A 16,290-nucleotide genomic window follows, 5' to 3' on the forward strand; every position below is an offset into this window, starting at 1 on the left:
TATTACTATATTTCTATTTCTATTGTACAGCACTTTGGTCTACCAGGTGTGTTTTTAAAGTGCTATATAAATGATGATGATGATGATGGTTATGATGTAAAGAACGTTTTCTGTTAACTTCACTCTGAGCCTGCGCTCGAATCTGCTCCTGAGTACACTTCATGTTTCTTGTTGTTTAAGGAAGAGAGTTCGATTACAGTGATACGATAGTTGTAGGACATACCCTGCTTGCTGGTGTTTTTTCGTGGACAAACTTGGACTGTATTAGAAATCTAAACATTACTGTGATCCTACAAAGACAAAAATTTAAATTATTACTTTCAACAGGTTTATATATTTAAATAAATCAAAAATTCCATGTTAGTCTTCTGAAAATTGTGACTGAGCACTTTTGGAAACACTCTGTCACAGTATTGAGACTGTGAACGGTTACAGAATACATCTGAAATAAATGTCAGATTCTAACAGGTTATAGTTCTGTTAATAGAGCTTTTGAATCTACTCTTCATACATATTCCTGTCTTTAATAACAGTATGTCAACGATGTCAACCAATATTTTCATATTTCAAACACACACCCAAGTTAAAAATTTGAATATCCATATCTTCTACTCTGCATATCTGAAAAATCAGTTTTGATAATGTTACAATTCCATTGTCAAATGTTCCCATCTATGTTATTCATCTTTTTTATTTTAAATGCTGTCATTAGCTTTTATTTTTTCCAACTTATTAAAAAAATGAACATGGTCTACATTGTTTTGTTCAATTGAATAAAACAACATTTTTGTATTGTACTCTGGGTTCTTGAAGACCACGCTGTCTTTTAACTTTATTCTTTATTTTCTGCATATACTGTTCTTTACTCTTTGAGGCTGTTCTCCTGCCATTCTGTGTTCCTAGTGCAAAGTCTGCATTTCTGTGTCCTATCTTTAGTTGGTTACTGCTTTATATTGTTGACGTCTAGTCTTTTGTGCACTTGCTTTTGCTTCCACTGGTCATACTTGTTTGATTCAATTCACCTGTGTCTTGTTTCTCCCAGCTGCGTCCTCTCTCCCTAATCAACTTGCGCAAGTATTTAAGCCCTCAGCTTTCCTCAGCTCCTTACTCTGTTGTTCTGTTTCAAGTTGTACACTTTGTTTGTCTACCTTGTGGCTTCCTGTGCGTTAGTTTTGGATTCTTGGAACTTTTTAAAATAATCAATATTATTATCTCTCTTCACTGCGGATTTGCCGCACTCATATTTAAGGTCAGTTTTCAGTTCATGGGGTTTGTCTTTCAGTCTGCAGTGTCGGGTTTACTGATAGCTTAACAGTCTCATTTGGCTCTTTGTATACACCACTGTATTACTAAATCCTGGTATTGTAGATAGAACTATACATGCATTTAAAAAGGCACATGCGTGCTTATCAGGGTGGACATCAAAAGCTGAAAATTCGGAACATCTGTCACGATCTAATTCAGATGAGTTTACTGAAATTGCAACTTGGTGTTGCACTATGACTTCATGGTTTGACAGTCTGTTAATCCCGTTTACTAGAAAAAGGCTCTTGGGATAATTACTCGGCTGTAGAGTTAAATCTAATATTAATATTAATACGTGGCTCTAATATTAGAGCCACGTAATTGAGCATGCGACGTAAAGTCACGTGGGCATGCCGCGTGAGCCATCGAGTCTAAAGTTTTCGTTTGCGAATTGAAGCGGGTGCTCTCCAATCATCAAAAGCAACAAAGTCATTGAACACATTTATATAGTTACCTTTACGTTTACCTACCATATATCACAGATTTACTTTTTTTTTTAGTACTATGCAAAAAAAGCAACCACAGAGCAACAGTCTGGGTCAATGGTGGCCGAGGCGACGGCAAGGCTAAACAAAGCATCGAAGCGTTAGGCTAGCTCTGTAACGGAATATAACAAAAGTATGAGTTCTTTGTTTCTTTATATTAACGAACTTTTTACTGTACTGAAAATAAGGAATAGAAGAAAATTCATTCTTACCTTATAATAATCGTGGTGCAGGCCAGTGCAGTGCATGAACTTATATGCCTTCTCCAGTGAATTCCGCTGAGAGTAAATGTAATGTCCCGCTCTACTGTACAAGACTTGTGAATGGCTACCTGAAGGGATGTACCACTGTGAGGGGGGGGGTGCTAGGAATAGTCCAAGTGATCGCTGCTTTAATTTTCCAGTCAACTACACATAAATTGCAAGTAGACATGACTTTATTAAAGCTGGTGAACTGTAACTAGACCAGAAATCAGTCATAACAAAAGAACATTCAATCTATTTTCTCCGGTACTTTATACCCGCTCAGTTGCAATGCAATTTAACGCTCAACTACAAATCAATGGCTTTTTTTTTATGGTGACCTGTAGGGATTTACCACTGTGAAAGAGGCTCTTTGGATGATCGCCGCTTTGATCTCTGGTCATCTATAAATAGACGTTGTTTCTTTTGTTTGTTGTAGACTTAAAATATTCCATCCTCTAGAGGCATAAAAATATATTTTATCAAAAGATTCCGTGACTGGAGAAATCTCTTTGCAGAAACAATGAGGCTAAAAGCCATGATGTCAGTGATCTTCAAACGCTCATAGGAAAGTTATCATCATGGAGCATTAAACAGACACGATTCTGTCCTGGAAATCAGTGCATTTCCTGTATCCTTTGGGGCAACAGACCTGAGTCACACTTTTAGAGAGGTACCTGATGAGGTGGATTGAGAGGAATATCCATGATGCATGGCAGTTTGTTCACTCACTTCCTCTCCACCACAGCTTCCGAAGCGCGGCCAATCACAGAGCTTGCTCTCCTGATCCAAGAAGAACACATCAAAGTGCACTGCACTCACCTGAACTGACAGAACACCTGTCATTAACATTTTGGTGCACACACAAGCTTGTTCTCAAAAACCCGCCTGCCCATCCACTGCTTGTGTACAGCCTCTGTTTTGATCTTCCAGGTCAGCAAATGTATAAATGTGGGTGTCCAGGTATTTGTATTCCTCCACCACATCATATCAGCGGGTTCAGTATCTTATACTTTTGTCAAGATAATGCACACTGCAGCCCATTTGTATCTACAGTTATCAGAAAGAAGCCATAACCAAGTTACATGGATTCTTTTTTTTAATTACTTCATGTCATACAGGTAAACTAGTTATGTTATGTGCAACGCTGTCATGTGCCACTCTCTGTTTCAAATTCATGCAAGACATCCAGAGTACTCTGATGACATTGACAAGGACAACTCCAGTTTACATGGGAAACAATTATTTCATGTTCTTGAGATTATTTATTTACACTTTTTCAGAAAACGTACATACAGGTCTGATTCAAAACTGCATATCTATTTTTAATGCATGTTGATGGGGCAAAAATATTCCTGAGATGCTGTTAACATTATTAAATTTGAAGGCTATTATACAGTGGTATTACTTTAAACTGAGTAAAACGGTATTTTGATAAAAGTTAAGGTCTCCGTTTGTTTCAGAAAAAGCATTCTGTCATTTATTTGCTTTTATTATTTATTTATATGCCCTCCGCGGACCATCTCTGCACTGCGTGGGTGATTAGTGGGTCCGTGCACAAGTGCTGCACACAGGGACAAGGCGCACTAATTACGATCAGATCTTCCCTGGGCAGCTAGAGGTGATGAACTGTATGCCACTTTTTCATTGGCATACATTAAGTACAATGTTTTATTGCCTACGGTGGGGCAGGTCACATACTGGGTGAAGGTGGGCAGTGTGGAGTCCAGCGAGACATGATTAAAGTCCCCTGATATTAGAAGAAGAGCAGTCGGAGATTGCGTCTGCAGTCTGCGGACCACAGAGAGTCACAGGCTGCCTCCACGGATACTAACGGCTAATAGCTCAATGTTTCTGTTGCAGAGTTGTTCTTTCACAGCAATGTGCCCAGAGGTCCCACAGTGGTCTTTAACAAACACTGCCCAGTCCCCCTCCTTTCCTCTCACCGCTGTCTCTCGTCTTGTCCGGCCGCAGCAGCTGGAAGCCGGGCAGCCTACTCACAGAGGGAGTACCGGGCAGTGTCGGGGTACTGCCACTGTGACCGGGTTAGCGTCATTAGCTCCTCAATCATATCAGGGAGCGATCTCACATTTACAGTGATTACAGGAAGGAGAGATGGTGTGTAAGGTGTCCTTATCGGGAGACATCACCCCCGTCTCTTCCCTCACTGGGGACGTAGGGTCTGTCTGCCGGTAGCGCAGCTGCAGGGCGCAGCGCTAACAGCTGATCCCTAACGTAAACAAAGGAGCCATGCGCCGAGTGTCTAATTACGGGTGAAAAAGTGGAGAGAAAAGAAGAGAAAAGTCAACATAACTAGCACGGAGCGCTAATGCATGATGGCAGAATCTGATTGCTAAGACATAAGTTAAAGGTTAAGAGAAGTAAAGAGGAAAATAAGAAAGAAGCTCAGAAATGAGCAGAGCTAGCTCTGCTCATTACCTGTTAGCTGCCATAACAGGTAACACAGTTAAGGTTTCAGCAAAAGTATTCTGTCATTTGTTTGCTTGATCATGCCTTAAACACATCAAAATGCATAGTGGGATTATAATACAAGTCAATACTGTGACAAGCACTGATACCGAATAGGCAATCACTTAGCAGCAAGGTGAATCGGTGATGCATTAGTGTGGTCTGCACTTCCTCTTCTTTGATTGGGTGAAATGAGTTGAAAGTAATTGGATGAGGGAACCATGGGGAGTGCCCTGCATAATTTCAATAAAACGCCGTTTTAAACGCCGTTACAGCTAGCACAGAACGCCGTAAAAAACGCCGTTTTTATGCATCTATGAACGGCGTTTCCTGCCGAGTGGCGGAAAAAACGGCGTTTTCGTCTGTCTTTGAACGCCGCTTTTTTCGGCGTTTTGAAAAATTAAACGGCGTTTTTTACGCCGTTTCTTAATCAAACGGGTTAGAAACGTGGCGAATTTTGGCACTAATGGCTTGCCATAGCGGATGCGCAATCGCGTGTCATCGCGCTCTTTCCATTGACTTTACATGTACACCTGACGCTCTGGCCGCCTCTATCGCGTTCGGTGTGTGCGCACCGTTACAGTGTGTTCACACCGAACGCGATAGGCGCGAGCGAAAACGCCCCAAACGCCCCTAATTTGACGCGTGCACATTCGCACCTCAACGTGTGTCCAAGAAAAATCCATCGCGCGTCAAAATTGCATCTTTTGACGCGCGTGAACCGGAAATGTGGGAGGGATGTGGGAGGAAGTTGTGCCAGACAGTATCTTTGCTAGATGGCAGCTGTCGAGCTAGCGTTTGAAGAGAGAGTCTCCCTCCTCTATTTACTGTGGAGAGCAGAGCAGCGGCGTTAAGGACGTCCTTGCCGTACCTGGGTCCATCAGGTCCTCCAGAGGCGTGAGCAGTTTGGTGAGTTTCACCACTTGCTCGAGGAGCTGCGCCTGGATGACGGCCGATTTCAGCGATATCACCGTCTTTCACTCGCCCAGCTTGAGGACCTGCTGTCCCGCGTCGGTCCCAGAATCGCCCGCCTAGACACCAACTACAGGCGCTCAATCCCACCTGCAGAGCGAGCGCCTGTCCATCTGCCTGAGGTTAGTAAAAGTGTTTAATACAGTAGTCCTTTATTGATACCTGTGCTAATATATGCTAAACTATCGTTTATACACTGCTAACATGGCTGTGGTATGCTATCAGTGAATGCCGTCGGTGTTTACTGATAGCAAACTGTGGTATGAGGACCACTGTGGGTTAATCTTTGTAGTGATACTCACTCCTTTTTTTTTTCTTTAGACCTGGTTTAATTCTGGTATAGTTGAATATTTGTATATAATCCCCGCAGCTGTCAGACTCTATAACAGGGGTCAGCAGCCTTTCTTAAAACTGAGAGCTAGATAAAATTGTGAACAGTTTGGTTCATCTTTAGTTATATGGTTCTATCTAGCATATTCTATCTTGATATGCTATGTCTTATCACAGGTTAATTTTTCAAAAATATTAACAGTGATTTAAGCAAGGAAAGGGCTACATGTCAACATACAACTCTTTATTTCTATTAATGTCTTACTTCATTCCTACCTGATTGACATGTCTAGGAATTATGAGTGATTGACACACTGTAGTGGTAAAAGTTGCTACCAATCAAATTATGATATGGTAAAGTTAAAACAAAACACAACTGACTGTTTTATATTATATCTAATATATATTATGTAATTATCCTTATAATTAGAAAATGTTTTATGTAAGATTTATGTTTTGTAATTTAAATCTGACATCACAAAAGTATTTTGGAATTTGAATAATGTATTTTGTAACTGCAGTACACATAATACTAATTTTGAACAATTTTGTCCAGGTTCCTTGCCACCGGGGACTCCTTCAGGACCATCGCGTTCAGTTTCAGAGTCGGTGTGTCCACGGTGTGCCAGATCACCCCCCAGGTAGCGACGGCCATCTGGGACTGTCTAGTGGACGACTTCATGGCTGTGCCTTCACCTGGAGACTGGCGGTCCATCACAGAGGGATTCCAGGAGCGCTGGAACTTCCCTCTCTGCTGTGGAGCTCTGAATGGGAAACACGTCCAGACAAAGGCACCCCATGTATCACATAGGAGACACACACATTGATATACACAAAATATTTATTCCATTTCTTTTTTTGTGGTGCCCAAATTTATGCACCTGCTTGATTTTGTTTAAACAATTATTGCACACTTTTTGTAAATCCAGTAAACTTCTTTTCACTTCTCAAATATCACTGTGTGTGTCTCCTGTATGATATATTTAACTGACATTTTTTATTGTAACAACCAACGATTTATACAGGAAAATAATGGCTATTAACAAGGTTGCCCAAACTTTTGCATCCCACTGTATTAGTATATTCTGTCATTAGTATAATATGAAATAAATTCTACATGTGTCAAGTCGTGTGCCAACATTTGCTGTGTAGTAGAACTGAGACATTAGTCATTATAAAAGTTTATTTGAAATAATATTAAAATTCTCAAACAGAAAAACATTAAACATAAATATATAGAATAAGTATTAACAGAGAGACAGGAATAAAAAGGACCCAGCTGCTCTCCAGAGCAGGAACAAGGCTGAGGAGGAAATGCTCCATTGGAGACTGGCGTGGCCTCTTCAGGGACACCAGGATGGCCAGCTCCACCACCGATGGACCGTCCTGGGACCAGTCCCTCATCTGCCTCGGAGCTGTCCTCCTCTCTGGGCCTGTAAAACAGCACAAAACACAAAGAAATGAGAAGGCTGCTACTAGATTTTAATTTCAACATTGAGAAAAAAAAAAACAACAACAAAAAACAGGATATAATCAGATTAGTTGTAGATATTTAGTAAAGGTGATCACAAGGGAATCCCACCGAGTAAAAAGCTATCAGTGCTGCTGTACATCTGATGCTACAATTGCATACCTGTAGGCGCAGCAGCAGGAGCTCAGGGACTGGGGAGCAAGGAGAAGCAACAGGGGATGCTCTGCTGCAGAATCAGTTGGTTCTGTCAAGACAATATTAAATGTTAACAGGTTGAATACAATAGTCATAGAGAAAGTATATACAGTGGTCCCTCATTTATTGCAGCAGGGGTTGTCAGAATAACTAGCCCTTCGCCACGCACTCTATACACTTTTTTTCCCCACACACATGAACATTAGTCACAGTTCTCACAATGTGTTTCTCAAAGTGCAAACCTTTGTAGATTGCAAAACGTAAAAGTATTATGCCATGTTTTGTCTTCGTCTGCCTGCCACTTTCGTGCGCCTTTTTCCCTCGCGGTGCAGGTGTCTATTTCCGAATGAGGGTCATAGTTATGGGTGTTTTTGTGCTGTTTTAATCTATTGGATGTGATGGTTATCAAAACAAAACATGATAAATTTGACAAGCGCAGGAGACACAGCATGGAGGAGATTTGTCAATCAGGCTGCAGAATGCAATGCTGTACTGTGCAAAAAAAAAAAAAAAAAAAAAGAAATCAGCGAAAAAGCGAGGCAGTGACGGATGAGCGGGACCACTGTGTGCTGTTTATTAATAAACAAAATATATTCCTATATGACAACATGCATAAAAGCAGAACGGTATTTGTACATCAGTGGGAAAATAGCGGTGGCTTGCTAGCTTTTGTGCGGCTTCCCCGGGTCAGTGAAAAATGTAAAAAGAGAAATTAATGAACTTACCAGGTTGCCCGATCTCTTCACATTTCTTCCTCCAAGCTCGGTCCTTTATATTCCTGTCTCGGTACACAAAGCAGCTGGTGTCGTATAGGTCCGGGTTGTTTGCTACGGCGTTGATTAGCCTTCCCTCCATTAAAGAATGAAGGGCTTTGGCTGGATCTGCCCCTTTGACCTAGTAGGTCACAGCCACGTCACCAGGCTCCTGATTGGTTGTCGCGGCGCGATTTGACGCTGGAGTTCAGATTTTCCAACTCGAGCGGTAGAGGCGAAACACGCGTATGCACAAAATGCAACACAAAAATTCACGCGCGTGGTTTTTTTCGCGAGTCAAACGCGCCCCACGCGCTACACTGACGCGCGTTTCAGGCGTTTTGGCGTTTTCGCGACGCAAATCTGCCTCCGAATTTTCGCTGGACGCGCAATCGCGTGTCATCGCGCTCTTTCCATTGACTTTACATGTAAACCTGACGCTCTGGCCGCCTCTATCGCGTTCGGTGTGAACACGCTAACCGTCCCCTAAAAACAGAATCGTCTGGTATTCAGAGAAAATATTACGCGTTTCGTACTGAGGTGAAAAGGAACACAGTTTGTCCCGGACTTCAGCTACAATGAAAAAGACACAAAGCTGAAGCTGCACAGCTGCCTCTTCTTCTCTCATTCTCTCCTGTTTCTACTTCAATCATGAAACTGATCAGTGATCAGCTGATCGGCTTTTCTCTCTTGTTTATTTATCGCCCACTTTGCGCCAGAAAGAGGAAACCAGCGGATGTCGCGTTAAACAACAGCAGCACGTTTAAGCTTGATCAGCTGTTGTTAGAATTTATTTAATATTAATTTCTAGTATCAGCTGATGTTTGCTGGAGCTACAGCTGTAAGGCTGCTGGTCATGATATGGTTTGGTTATCTGGTGAGAGGGAAACATGCAGATGAAACCAGGAGATGTCCTTACTGAATCATCAGAGCTGAACAGGTGATGTAGAAACAGGTTTACCTTTTAGGTGACATGAGTGAGTTGAAGGGAAGTTATGAACTGTTTCTGAGAGACAAATAACACCAGGATCCTTTTCTACGTAGCTGACAGCTGGTAACTGTGCAGGGGCGGGTCTAGCAAAGTTTTGCCAGGGGGCCAGGTAGGGCATTAACAGGGAAAGGGGGGCAAAAAGAAATACTTTTCTTTATTATTCTCATTTAAAATGTCTCGCTTTTAAAAAAATAATTATCTGAGTCTTACAACAAACAATTGATAGATTGATACATATATACCATCAGAACAGTGTACATCACTGTCACAACAGTGTTTGTTTTCATTCAAAGGCTTTATGATTTTTCCTATAATGGTGGGCCGGTCTCTAGTCAAAATGCCCGGGACGATTTTTTTGTCCCAGTCCAGCTCTGTATGCAGCTTATCTGCAGTCTGGTGTTACCTACATCTTCCTATTCAGAAGGCAGAATTTCCAAGTTCTGAGTACAATCGAAAGCACCACGACTGCAGTTTTTGTGTTGGATGTAAAAAGCAGGCTAGAATCATGGTGGCGGTCAACGACGGTCCAGGCGTGGGATTTCTCTCGTGGAAATGTGCACATTATTTTTTCCTTTCTGTTGGTAGGTGGCACAGTGCACTTGTGGCAAGTAAGCAAGCTAGAAGACTGGCAATCTTGCTGGGTATCCAGTTACGGAAGCAACACATTAACAAGAGAATTCTGAGTAAAACCAAAGTTACTTTCCCTAGTAACTAGTTACTCTGAAAGTAACGAGTAACTTGAAGTAACTGAGTTACTTTTTTAGAGAAGTAACTAGTAATGTAACTAAGTTACTAATTTAAAGTAACTTACCCAACACTGTAAATCACCCAATCAACTTGAGATCTTTTGATCTCAATGATCAAGCAATAAGATATTTCCATAAATCTTCAGATAGTTTAAGCCTTTAAATGACAGTTTAAACATTTTAATTATTTGTTGTTGAAATGTTTATTTTGCATATAATTTGTAGTAAGGGGAAGGGACAATTGTGGTGATTAGAGTCCTGGACATGTCAAAGATCAGCAGCAAAATGGATTTAATTGTAATGTCATTGCTTTGTGAAGTGCAATGGAGAATAATGTCCTGTTGACTTCCACTGAAACCACATTTTAAATCTCTCTGCCACTGCAGTATAAAACAATGCATTCTGTATTGTCAGGTTTTTTATTTTGAAGAAAAGCATTTGAATTTTTTTTTTTACTATATTCCACCAGATTGAACCTTTTTGCTACTGTAGGCCAATGCATGAGATTCTTGTATATTTGCCAGTTGTCTTAGAAAATTGGGCTTTGTTCACTGCTACTGTACATGTATGGTCATGATTGACACTGACTTAAAATAAACTGTAAAACCACACTCATCCCTCAAAAAAGGTCAGAAGCACATAACAATTTAAGATAATGATCACCACTTTATTTGCTGTTCCAGGTCCATAAAGACAAATGTATTGCAAATTTGTATAGAAAAAAATAGACATGAAATACATGATACATTCAAATCCATACACTATTTATGAATACTGTATGTATTCTTCATTACTTTGGGGATAATGTAGAAGATATTATATCTACTGTAACAAAGAAACAGCTGAATTTAAAGCCACATTTTCACACACTACAAACATTACATATAACACTTTTTAAACTTTTTGTTGTTACATGAAATGTTATACAAAAGCTTTAATAAAAAAATATTCGATTATAAAGAACATGAATACTTAATGGGAATATCCATTTGGAAAAAAAGACACTATTAAGCCTATATTATGGTATTTAACATGATTTCTAACCAACTTATTGTACAATGTTAAGGAGAAAATCACAACCATTTAAAATGAAAACACTGACACAGATAATGTAATCAATGAACCTTTAAGAAAGTTGCCTCACTTATAATGATGATTTAATGTTTACATTATCAAAATATTCCTACTGATATTTCCATTTTTTCAATGAGAATTAAAAAATATAATATAAAAACAAAACATCAGAGAATCATTTTTAAAACATATTTCAGATGTTTAGTTAAATGTTAAACCTAAATACTTTACTAGAAAACGTTAATGTATTTTTGTGCCCATAATTTGCAACTTGATGGTCTGTGAATGGTGGGAAATATGGGGGAATGGGACCTGACAAAGGTCTTCAGTTATGACCGTGGTTCCCAAAGTGGGAGGCCATTGCAAGGGGGGCGGGGGGTATGAATTTGAAAAAATAAAATAAAATGTGTTTCCAACCCAACTTCCTTCCAAGCCAAAGACTATGATGAAGCATATCTTGTCTTTGGCTTCACCTGGACAACAAAGATTTTCTTGTAAAACAAAAAGGGGGTCTAGAAAAAAAAAGTTTGGGAACCACTGAGTTATAGGAAAGGAGATGCTCAAACTACTGTCATTTCTCATAGCTCACCCAGTTTCGATAGAAAGAATCGCTGACTTTCCGCAAGAAGGAGCCAGTGGACCTACATCACACGGGTCACCCAGCTTCATATAGAGCAAGGGCGGTAAAGCAAGGGCGTAGATTTGGTTTTGGCATTGGTGGGGACGGGTGTTTCAACCACCGAACCCCGCCCTTTTTCTTTTTTTTTCTCCTTTTCGTCTTTGCTTCTTGATAAAAAAGGACAAATATACTTGCCTACATATGCTATTCTACATGCTATTAAAACATGTAAAATTACAATTCATAGTTTTATATGTGAATTATATAATGTTAAATTACTATTAAACAAATGACTAAGTATTTCAGACTTTAGTTTACTTCAGCCATATTCCACATAAATCAGGTATCATACAAAAATAAAAATAGCTTCAAATACAGTCAAGACAATAAAAGAATATGACTTTAAGGACTTAAATGTGGGATGGAGCGATTTCGCAGGTCTTTCCTCCCCACTGCTGTCAGACTCCACAACAAAGACTTTTGCAGCTGATCAAACACACATAAGACGTTGTAAGTTGTATTTTTACTCAGGTGTATATAACATTTGTATTCTATTTTTATCCTAATGTATATTTTATTCTATTTTATTCTATTCTTTACAGTTGTGTACAGTATATTATTCTTATTGTATTCTAATTTTTGCTATATAACTTTGCACTGTCCACTTTCTGCTGTGACAAAATGAAAGGTAATCTTATCTTAACACGATTACTTCAGTTATAGTACACCAACTTCTCTTATACATTAGCACTAAGAGAACACTAAATGAACTGGTGGTTTTTGTCCATAAAACTCATCTAAGATGACCACAAAATTATTATTCTGTGCTTGATGTGCCTCACCTTTGGCCCTGGCTTTTCCCCTCTGACTGCACTAGGACATATTGATAAAATAACACATTGATTCGTGCCATATAAAAAGTGAGACAATTCAGATTCTTTGTCAAATCTACACTAATCAATCAATTTACATCAGCAGCCAAACAATTGTAGTGCAAACTGCACTACAATAAGTGGTATGGAATATTTGCAAAATCATGACTACCTCATGATATTTTGTCTCAAAAATTAACCCTATGAATATGTCAGTGCCACTAGGATGAAATTATTGTGTCACCAACATTTTAACGTAGAGACATATAATTCTAACAGCCTCTTTAAACTAATATCCTGGCTTGCTCGAGGCTGCCGTTTTTTCTTACAGTTTCAATCAAAATTAGACATGTTGCTCTGAGACTGGGAGAACTAATAGAGCTGCTTGTTGTGCAGTTAGTGTCCAAAACACGTAATTCATGGTTGCATACAATTTTAGACTGATGTGGGCCAAAGCCTAGCATAGCCTGTAACGTTATTATGACGGACACATTTCATGAGTGAACTTGGCTTTAAGTGACTTACAGGTTTCTTTGAAAAATACTTTCTTATATGCACGTTCTTCCTCGTTGCTGCCATCCTCCTCTCCTCCTCGCAGCGCAGGTTTGCCGCTGCTGAAACTAAACAGAGCTCCCTGAAAAGCTCAGCCAATCACATTGGCCATATTTGTCACATGAGGTCGGACTCCAGTAGAGAACGTAATTTAACTCTTTCTGCACCGCTGGGTGACTGAGACGCTGACAGATCGATTTTTTTTCTTTCTATCGTTTTTTTTTTTTACAAGAAGCGATCAAATTATTGGTGGGGACAATTCAATAATCGCTGGATATTGGTGGGGACGTGTCCCCTCCGTCCATGCCAAATCGACGCCCTTGCGGTAAAGCACAGATAAATTAATAAATTCACAATTCCAGATACATTCTGCTTTAAATGAGCACATTAGATGAATGCTCTCTTTCAGTGGATTCATGAACAACACTGAACTTCTGTAAAATATATTCAAATATACTCTCAGTCTGAAACAGCTCTGCAGTTCATTATAACTATAGGTGTAAAAACCCTCTGGTCAAACTAAAATAATAATGTTAGTGTTGTTTTTAGTGATAATCACTGTTATTTTATAATCACATAGCTTCCACAAGCTATATATTAAAGTTGATACTGTACCGTTTTGAGTATTTCCAGAGCCTCTGATTGTTTCATAGACAGAACGATCACCTACAAGTCAGAGAAAACGAGTCACCACAGGTCTGTGATACTAATGTAAACACAAGTATTCTTGTCAGTAACATTTATACTAAGACAAGACGAGATAGGATAAGATTAGATTTAATGTCAGTGTAAGCACAATCATACAGTGGAATTAGAAAATTTATTATTACTTATAAATGCTGTACATGATTAAATTTTGTTATTGTCTTAGTTTTGTTTAATTCAACAGTGTTAAAGCTGCAGAACAGAAAAGCATCAGGATATTTTAAACTACGCAAAAAAAAAAAAAAAACTAACCATGAAGAAGAGAGGAGTAGACTTGTTATTGATTTTCATCATGACTCACCCTCTGGTTGTCAGGAGAACCTTTAATAACAATTCAAAATAAGACATTAACGTTCACATAGTTTATTATGCATTATATAATATTGTGAACAGTTTTCAGTTTTGGAATGTTGCATCTCCATATTTAAATATTTTAAAGAGTAAAATATGTCTCACCTTTCTTTTTGTAGACCTTTTTGTACAGGAACAGGAACAGGAGCAAAATAAATATGACTCCAAAAATGAGTCCAGTGATCATCAGAACAAGAAATAAAGGACTGGACACAGCTATTGCAAATAAGGAAAATGAACTGTTAAGTTTAATAAACTTAACCAAACTCAGTTGAGTCAGCTGATCTGGTCACACTAGTAGGGATAGAAATAACCTTAACAACAACAACAAAATGATGTGCAAAACATTAGTTTTAAGTCTTAAAAGTAAACTTTAATTTAAAGATATATAACAATATTATATAACCTCTTCACTACATGTGCCACACTTGACAACATTTAAAAGTGGGACCACTTGCTGTAAATAACAATCATGATTCCTTTTAGGTTTGTAAAGTGATTTAAGTTTGTGTTGTGTTCTCTGTTTTTAGTAGTTTTGTATTATTTTACGTCCCCAGTGTCACTTTTCTATATTTAGCATGTATTTCAGGTCTGATACTTCATATGGCTTCTTTATGGTTTATTTTCTTTCTTTGTTGTTTTTGTTTCTATATTCATTTATATTCTTGTATTCATGCCTAAACTTTCAGCTTTAGTTATTCATCACTTTATGGTTTATATTTAGTTAGTTCTCCCTCATGTTTTCCACTCTGTACCTCTAGTCTCATCTCTGTGTTGTCTGTCTTTCAGACTGACGGGGTTTATCTGTTAGAAACATATTTTCCCCCATAAAACAAACATGTTACAGTGTGCACATGATAGACTTTCTTTTTTCTGAATCTATTTGACCACTACTCTTCTTTACATTTATAAATTAATATCTTCCTGTACTCTGCATGATGCTTCCCTCACAGGTACTGTTCATAACAACCGATTTACCAGGAAACACAAGACATCTCATTAGTGTAAGGTTCAGAGGCCAGACCTCACAGGAGGAGATGCACATTATAGCTGCACAGGGACATTTGTCTGACTGAAAATGTTACGCTGCCTGCAGTTTCCAACTCTGTGGACTGTGAGAAGAAGATGGAAATCCAGAGAGAATCCGGATGAGGGAAGAAGAGGGAGTTTGAAAAATTGTATAATTTTATAAAACATATTAAAAAAATGGTAGCACTTCAGTCTGTTGAAGACTGCTGTGCACATTTCATTCTGCCTTTGCAAGTTTCAGTCAGAGTTAAACAAACAAATAAACAAAACAAACATAAACAGTTTTAACTTCCACAGTTATTTTTTTTCCTTGGAAGTTTGGTAGACCTCTGTTCATATTCCCACTGAGTGTCGTCTCTGTGGATCTCACATCTGATAATTATTTTCTCTGCTCTGCACATCTGATGCCAAATGTGTTCAGATATCAATAATACAGGCACAAAATGGAGAAAATAAAACTTTTTTTTCACAGTTTGTATTAGTAGAAAACTTACTGCTGAAAAAAACTTACCATTTTTATCAGTGTTAAAGGGATCACTGTACTCTGTGTAGTAAACTGGGTTTCCTCTTCCTCCTCTGCACCTGTAGAGTCCTTCCTGTGAGACTCTGATTTGTCCATTTGAGTGGAAAACTGCATCTTGTGTGGTCAGGGGTTCAGAGGAGTTCTCATCTCTGTACCAGTAGTATTTCCATTCACATGATAATGGGTTCACTGAACACATCAGGGTCATATTGCCCCCTACTGGAACGTCTCTCATATCAGAAGTTATTTGAGCCTTTGGTTGATCTGTTGAGTTTAGACAAAGATAGAAAGAATAAATATATTATACCACACAAACAGGTTAGGATTGCACTGCCCTGATGTTGTCAGAATTCAACATCACTATACCTCTATTTAGGTTTCCAACAACACGTAAGAAGCAATAAGACCAAACTGCCATGCTATGAGTACATCCTTCTTTTTGATAACCACAGGATGGTAAAAGGGTCCAAGTTGTGTTTACTGATTACTGATGTAATTCACTTTCCTCCACTCTTACACACACCCATGATGCCTTTTATCCTTTCAGTGAATGCGTTTTTTGCTCCATTTCATTGTGATGCTTTACTTTATTTATAAATTACTCCTC

General features: G+C 38.8%; 1 protein-coding gene and 1 long non-coding RNA gene across 4 annotated transcripts in view; both read right to left on the minus strand.

The window, feature by feature from the left end:
• Positions 1-4,165: 4,165 nt before the first annotated feature.
• On the minus strand, positions 4,166-4,772 carry LOC112845533 (uncharacterized). Its single transcript, XR_003218374.1, has 2 exons — positions 4,472-4,772; positions 4,166-4,295 (listed from the first exon to the last, which is right to left on the minus strand). It is a non-coding gene; the product is annotated as an uncharacterized LOC112845533 (long non-coding RNA).
• A 6,045-nt stretch (positions 4,773-10,817) lies between these two features.
• Positions 10,818-16,290, minus strand: part of LOC102076086 (low affinity immunoglobulin gamma Fc region receptor II) — a 120,097-nt gene continuing 114,624 nt past the window's right edge. The window contains exons 6-10 of one of the 3 annotated variants that reach the window (XM_025904946.1): positions 15,672-15,950; positions 14,237-14,350; positions 14,033-14,101; positions 13,691-13,741; positions 10,818-11,695 (exon numbers count right to left, since the gene is read on the minus strand). In XM_025904946.1, coding sequence (XP_025760731.1) covers positions 14,058-14,101; positions 14,237-14,350; positions 15,672-15,950 — 437 coding nt within the window. In that variant the 3' untranslated portion in view covers positions 10,818-11,695; positions 13,691-13,741; positions 14,033-14,057. The remainder of the gene's footprint in view (positions 11,696-13,690; positions 13,742-14,032; positions 14,102-14,236; positions 14,351-15,671; positions 15,951-16,290) is intronic. The other 2 variants (XM_025904947.1, XM_025904945.1) reach the window with 2 other exon arrangements.

This window comes from Oreochromis niloticus, unplaced genomic scaffold (assembly GCF_001858045.2).
Source record: "Oreochromis niloticus isolate F11D_XX unplaced genomic scaffold, O_niloticus_UMD_NMBU tig00007810_pilon, whole genome shotgun sequence".
In the NCBI taxonomy this organism is placed as follows: domain Eukaryota; kingdom Metazoa; phylum Chordata; class Actinopteri; order Cichliformes; family Cichlidae; genus Oreochromis; species Oreochromis niloticus.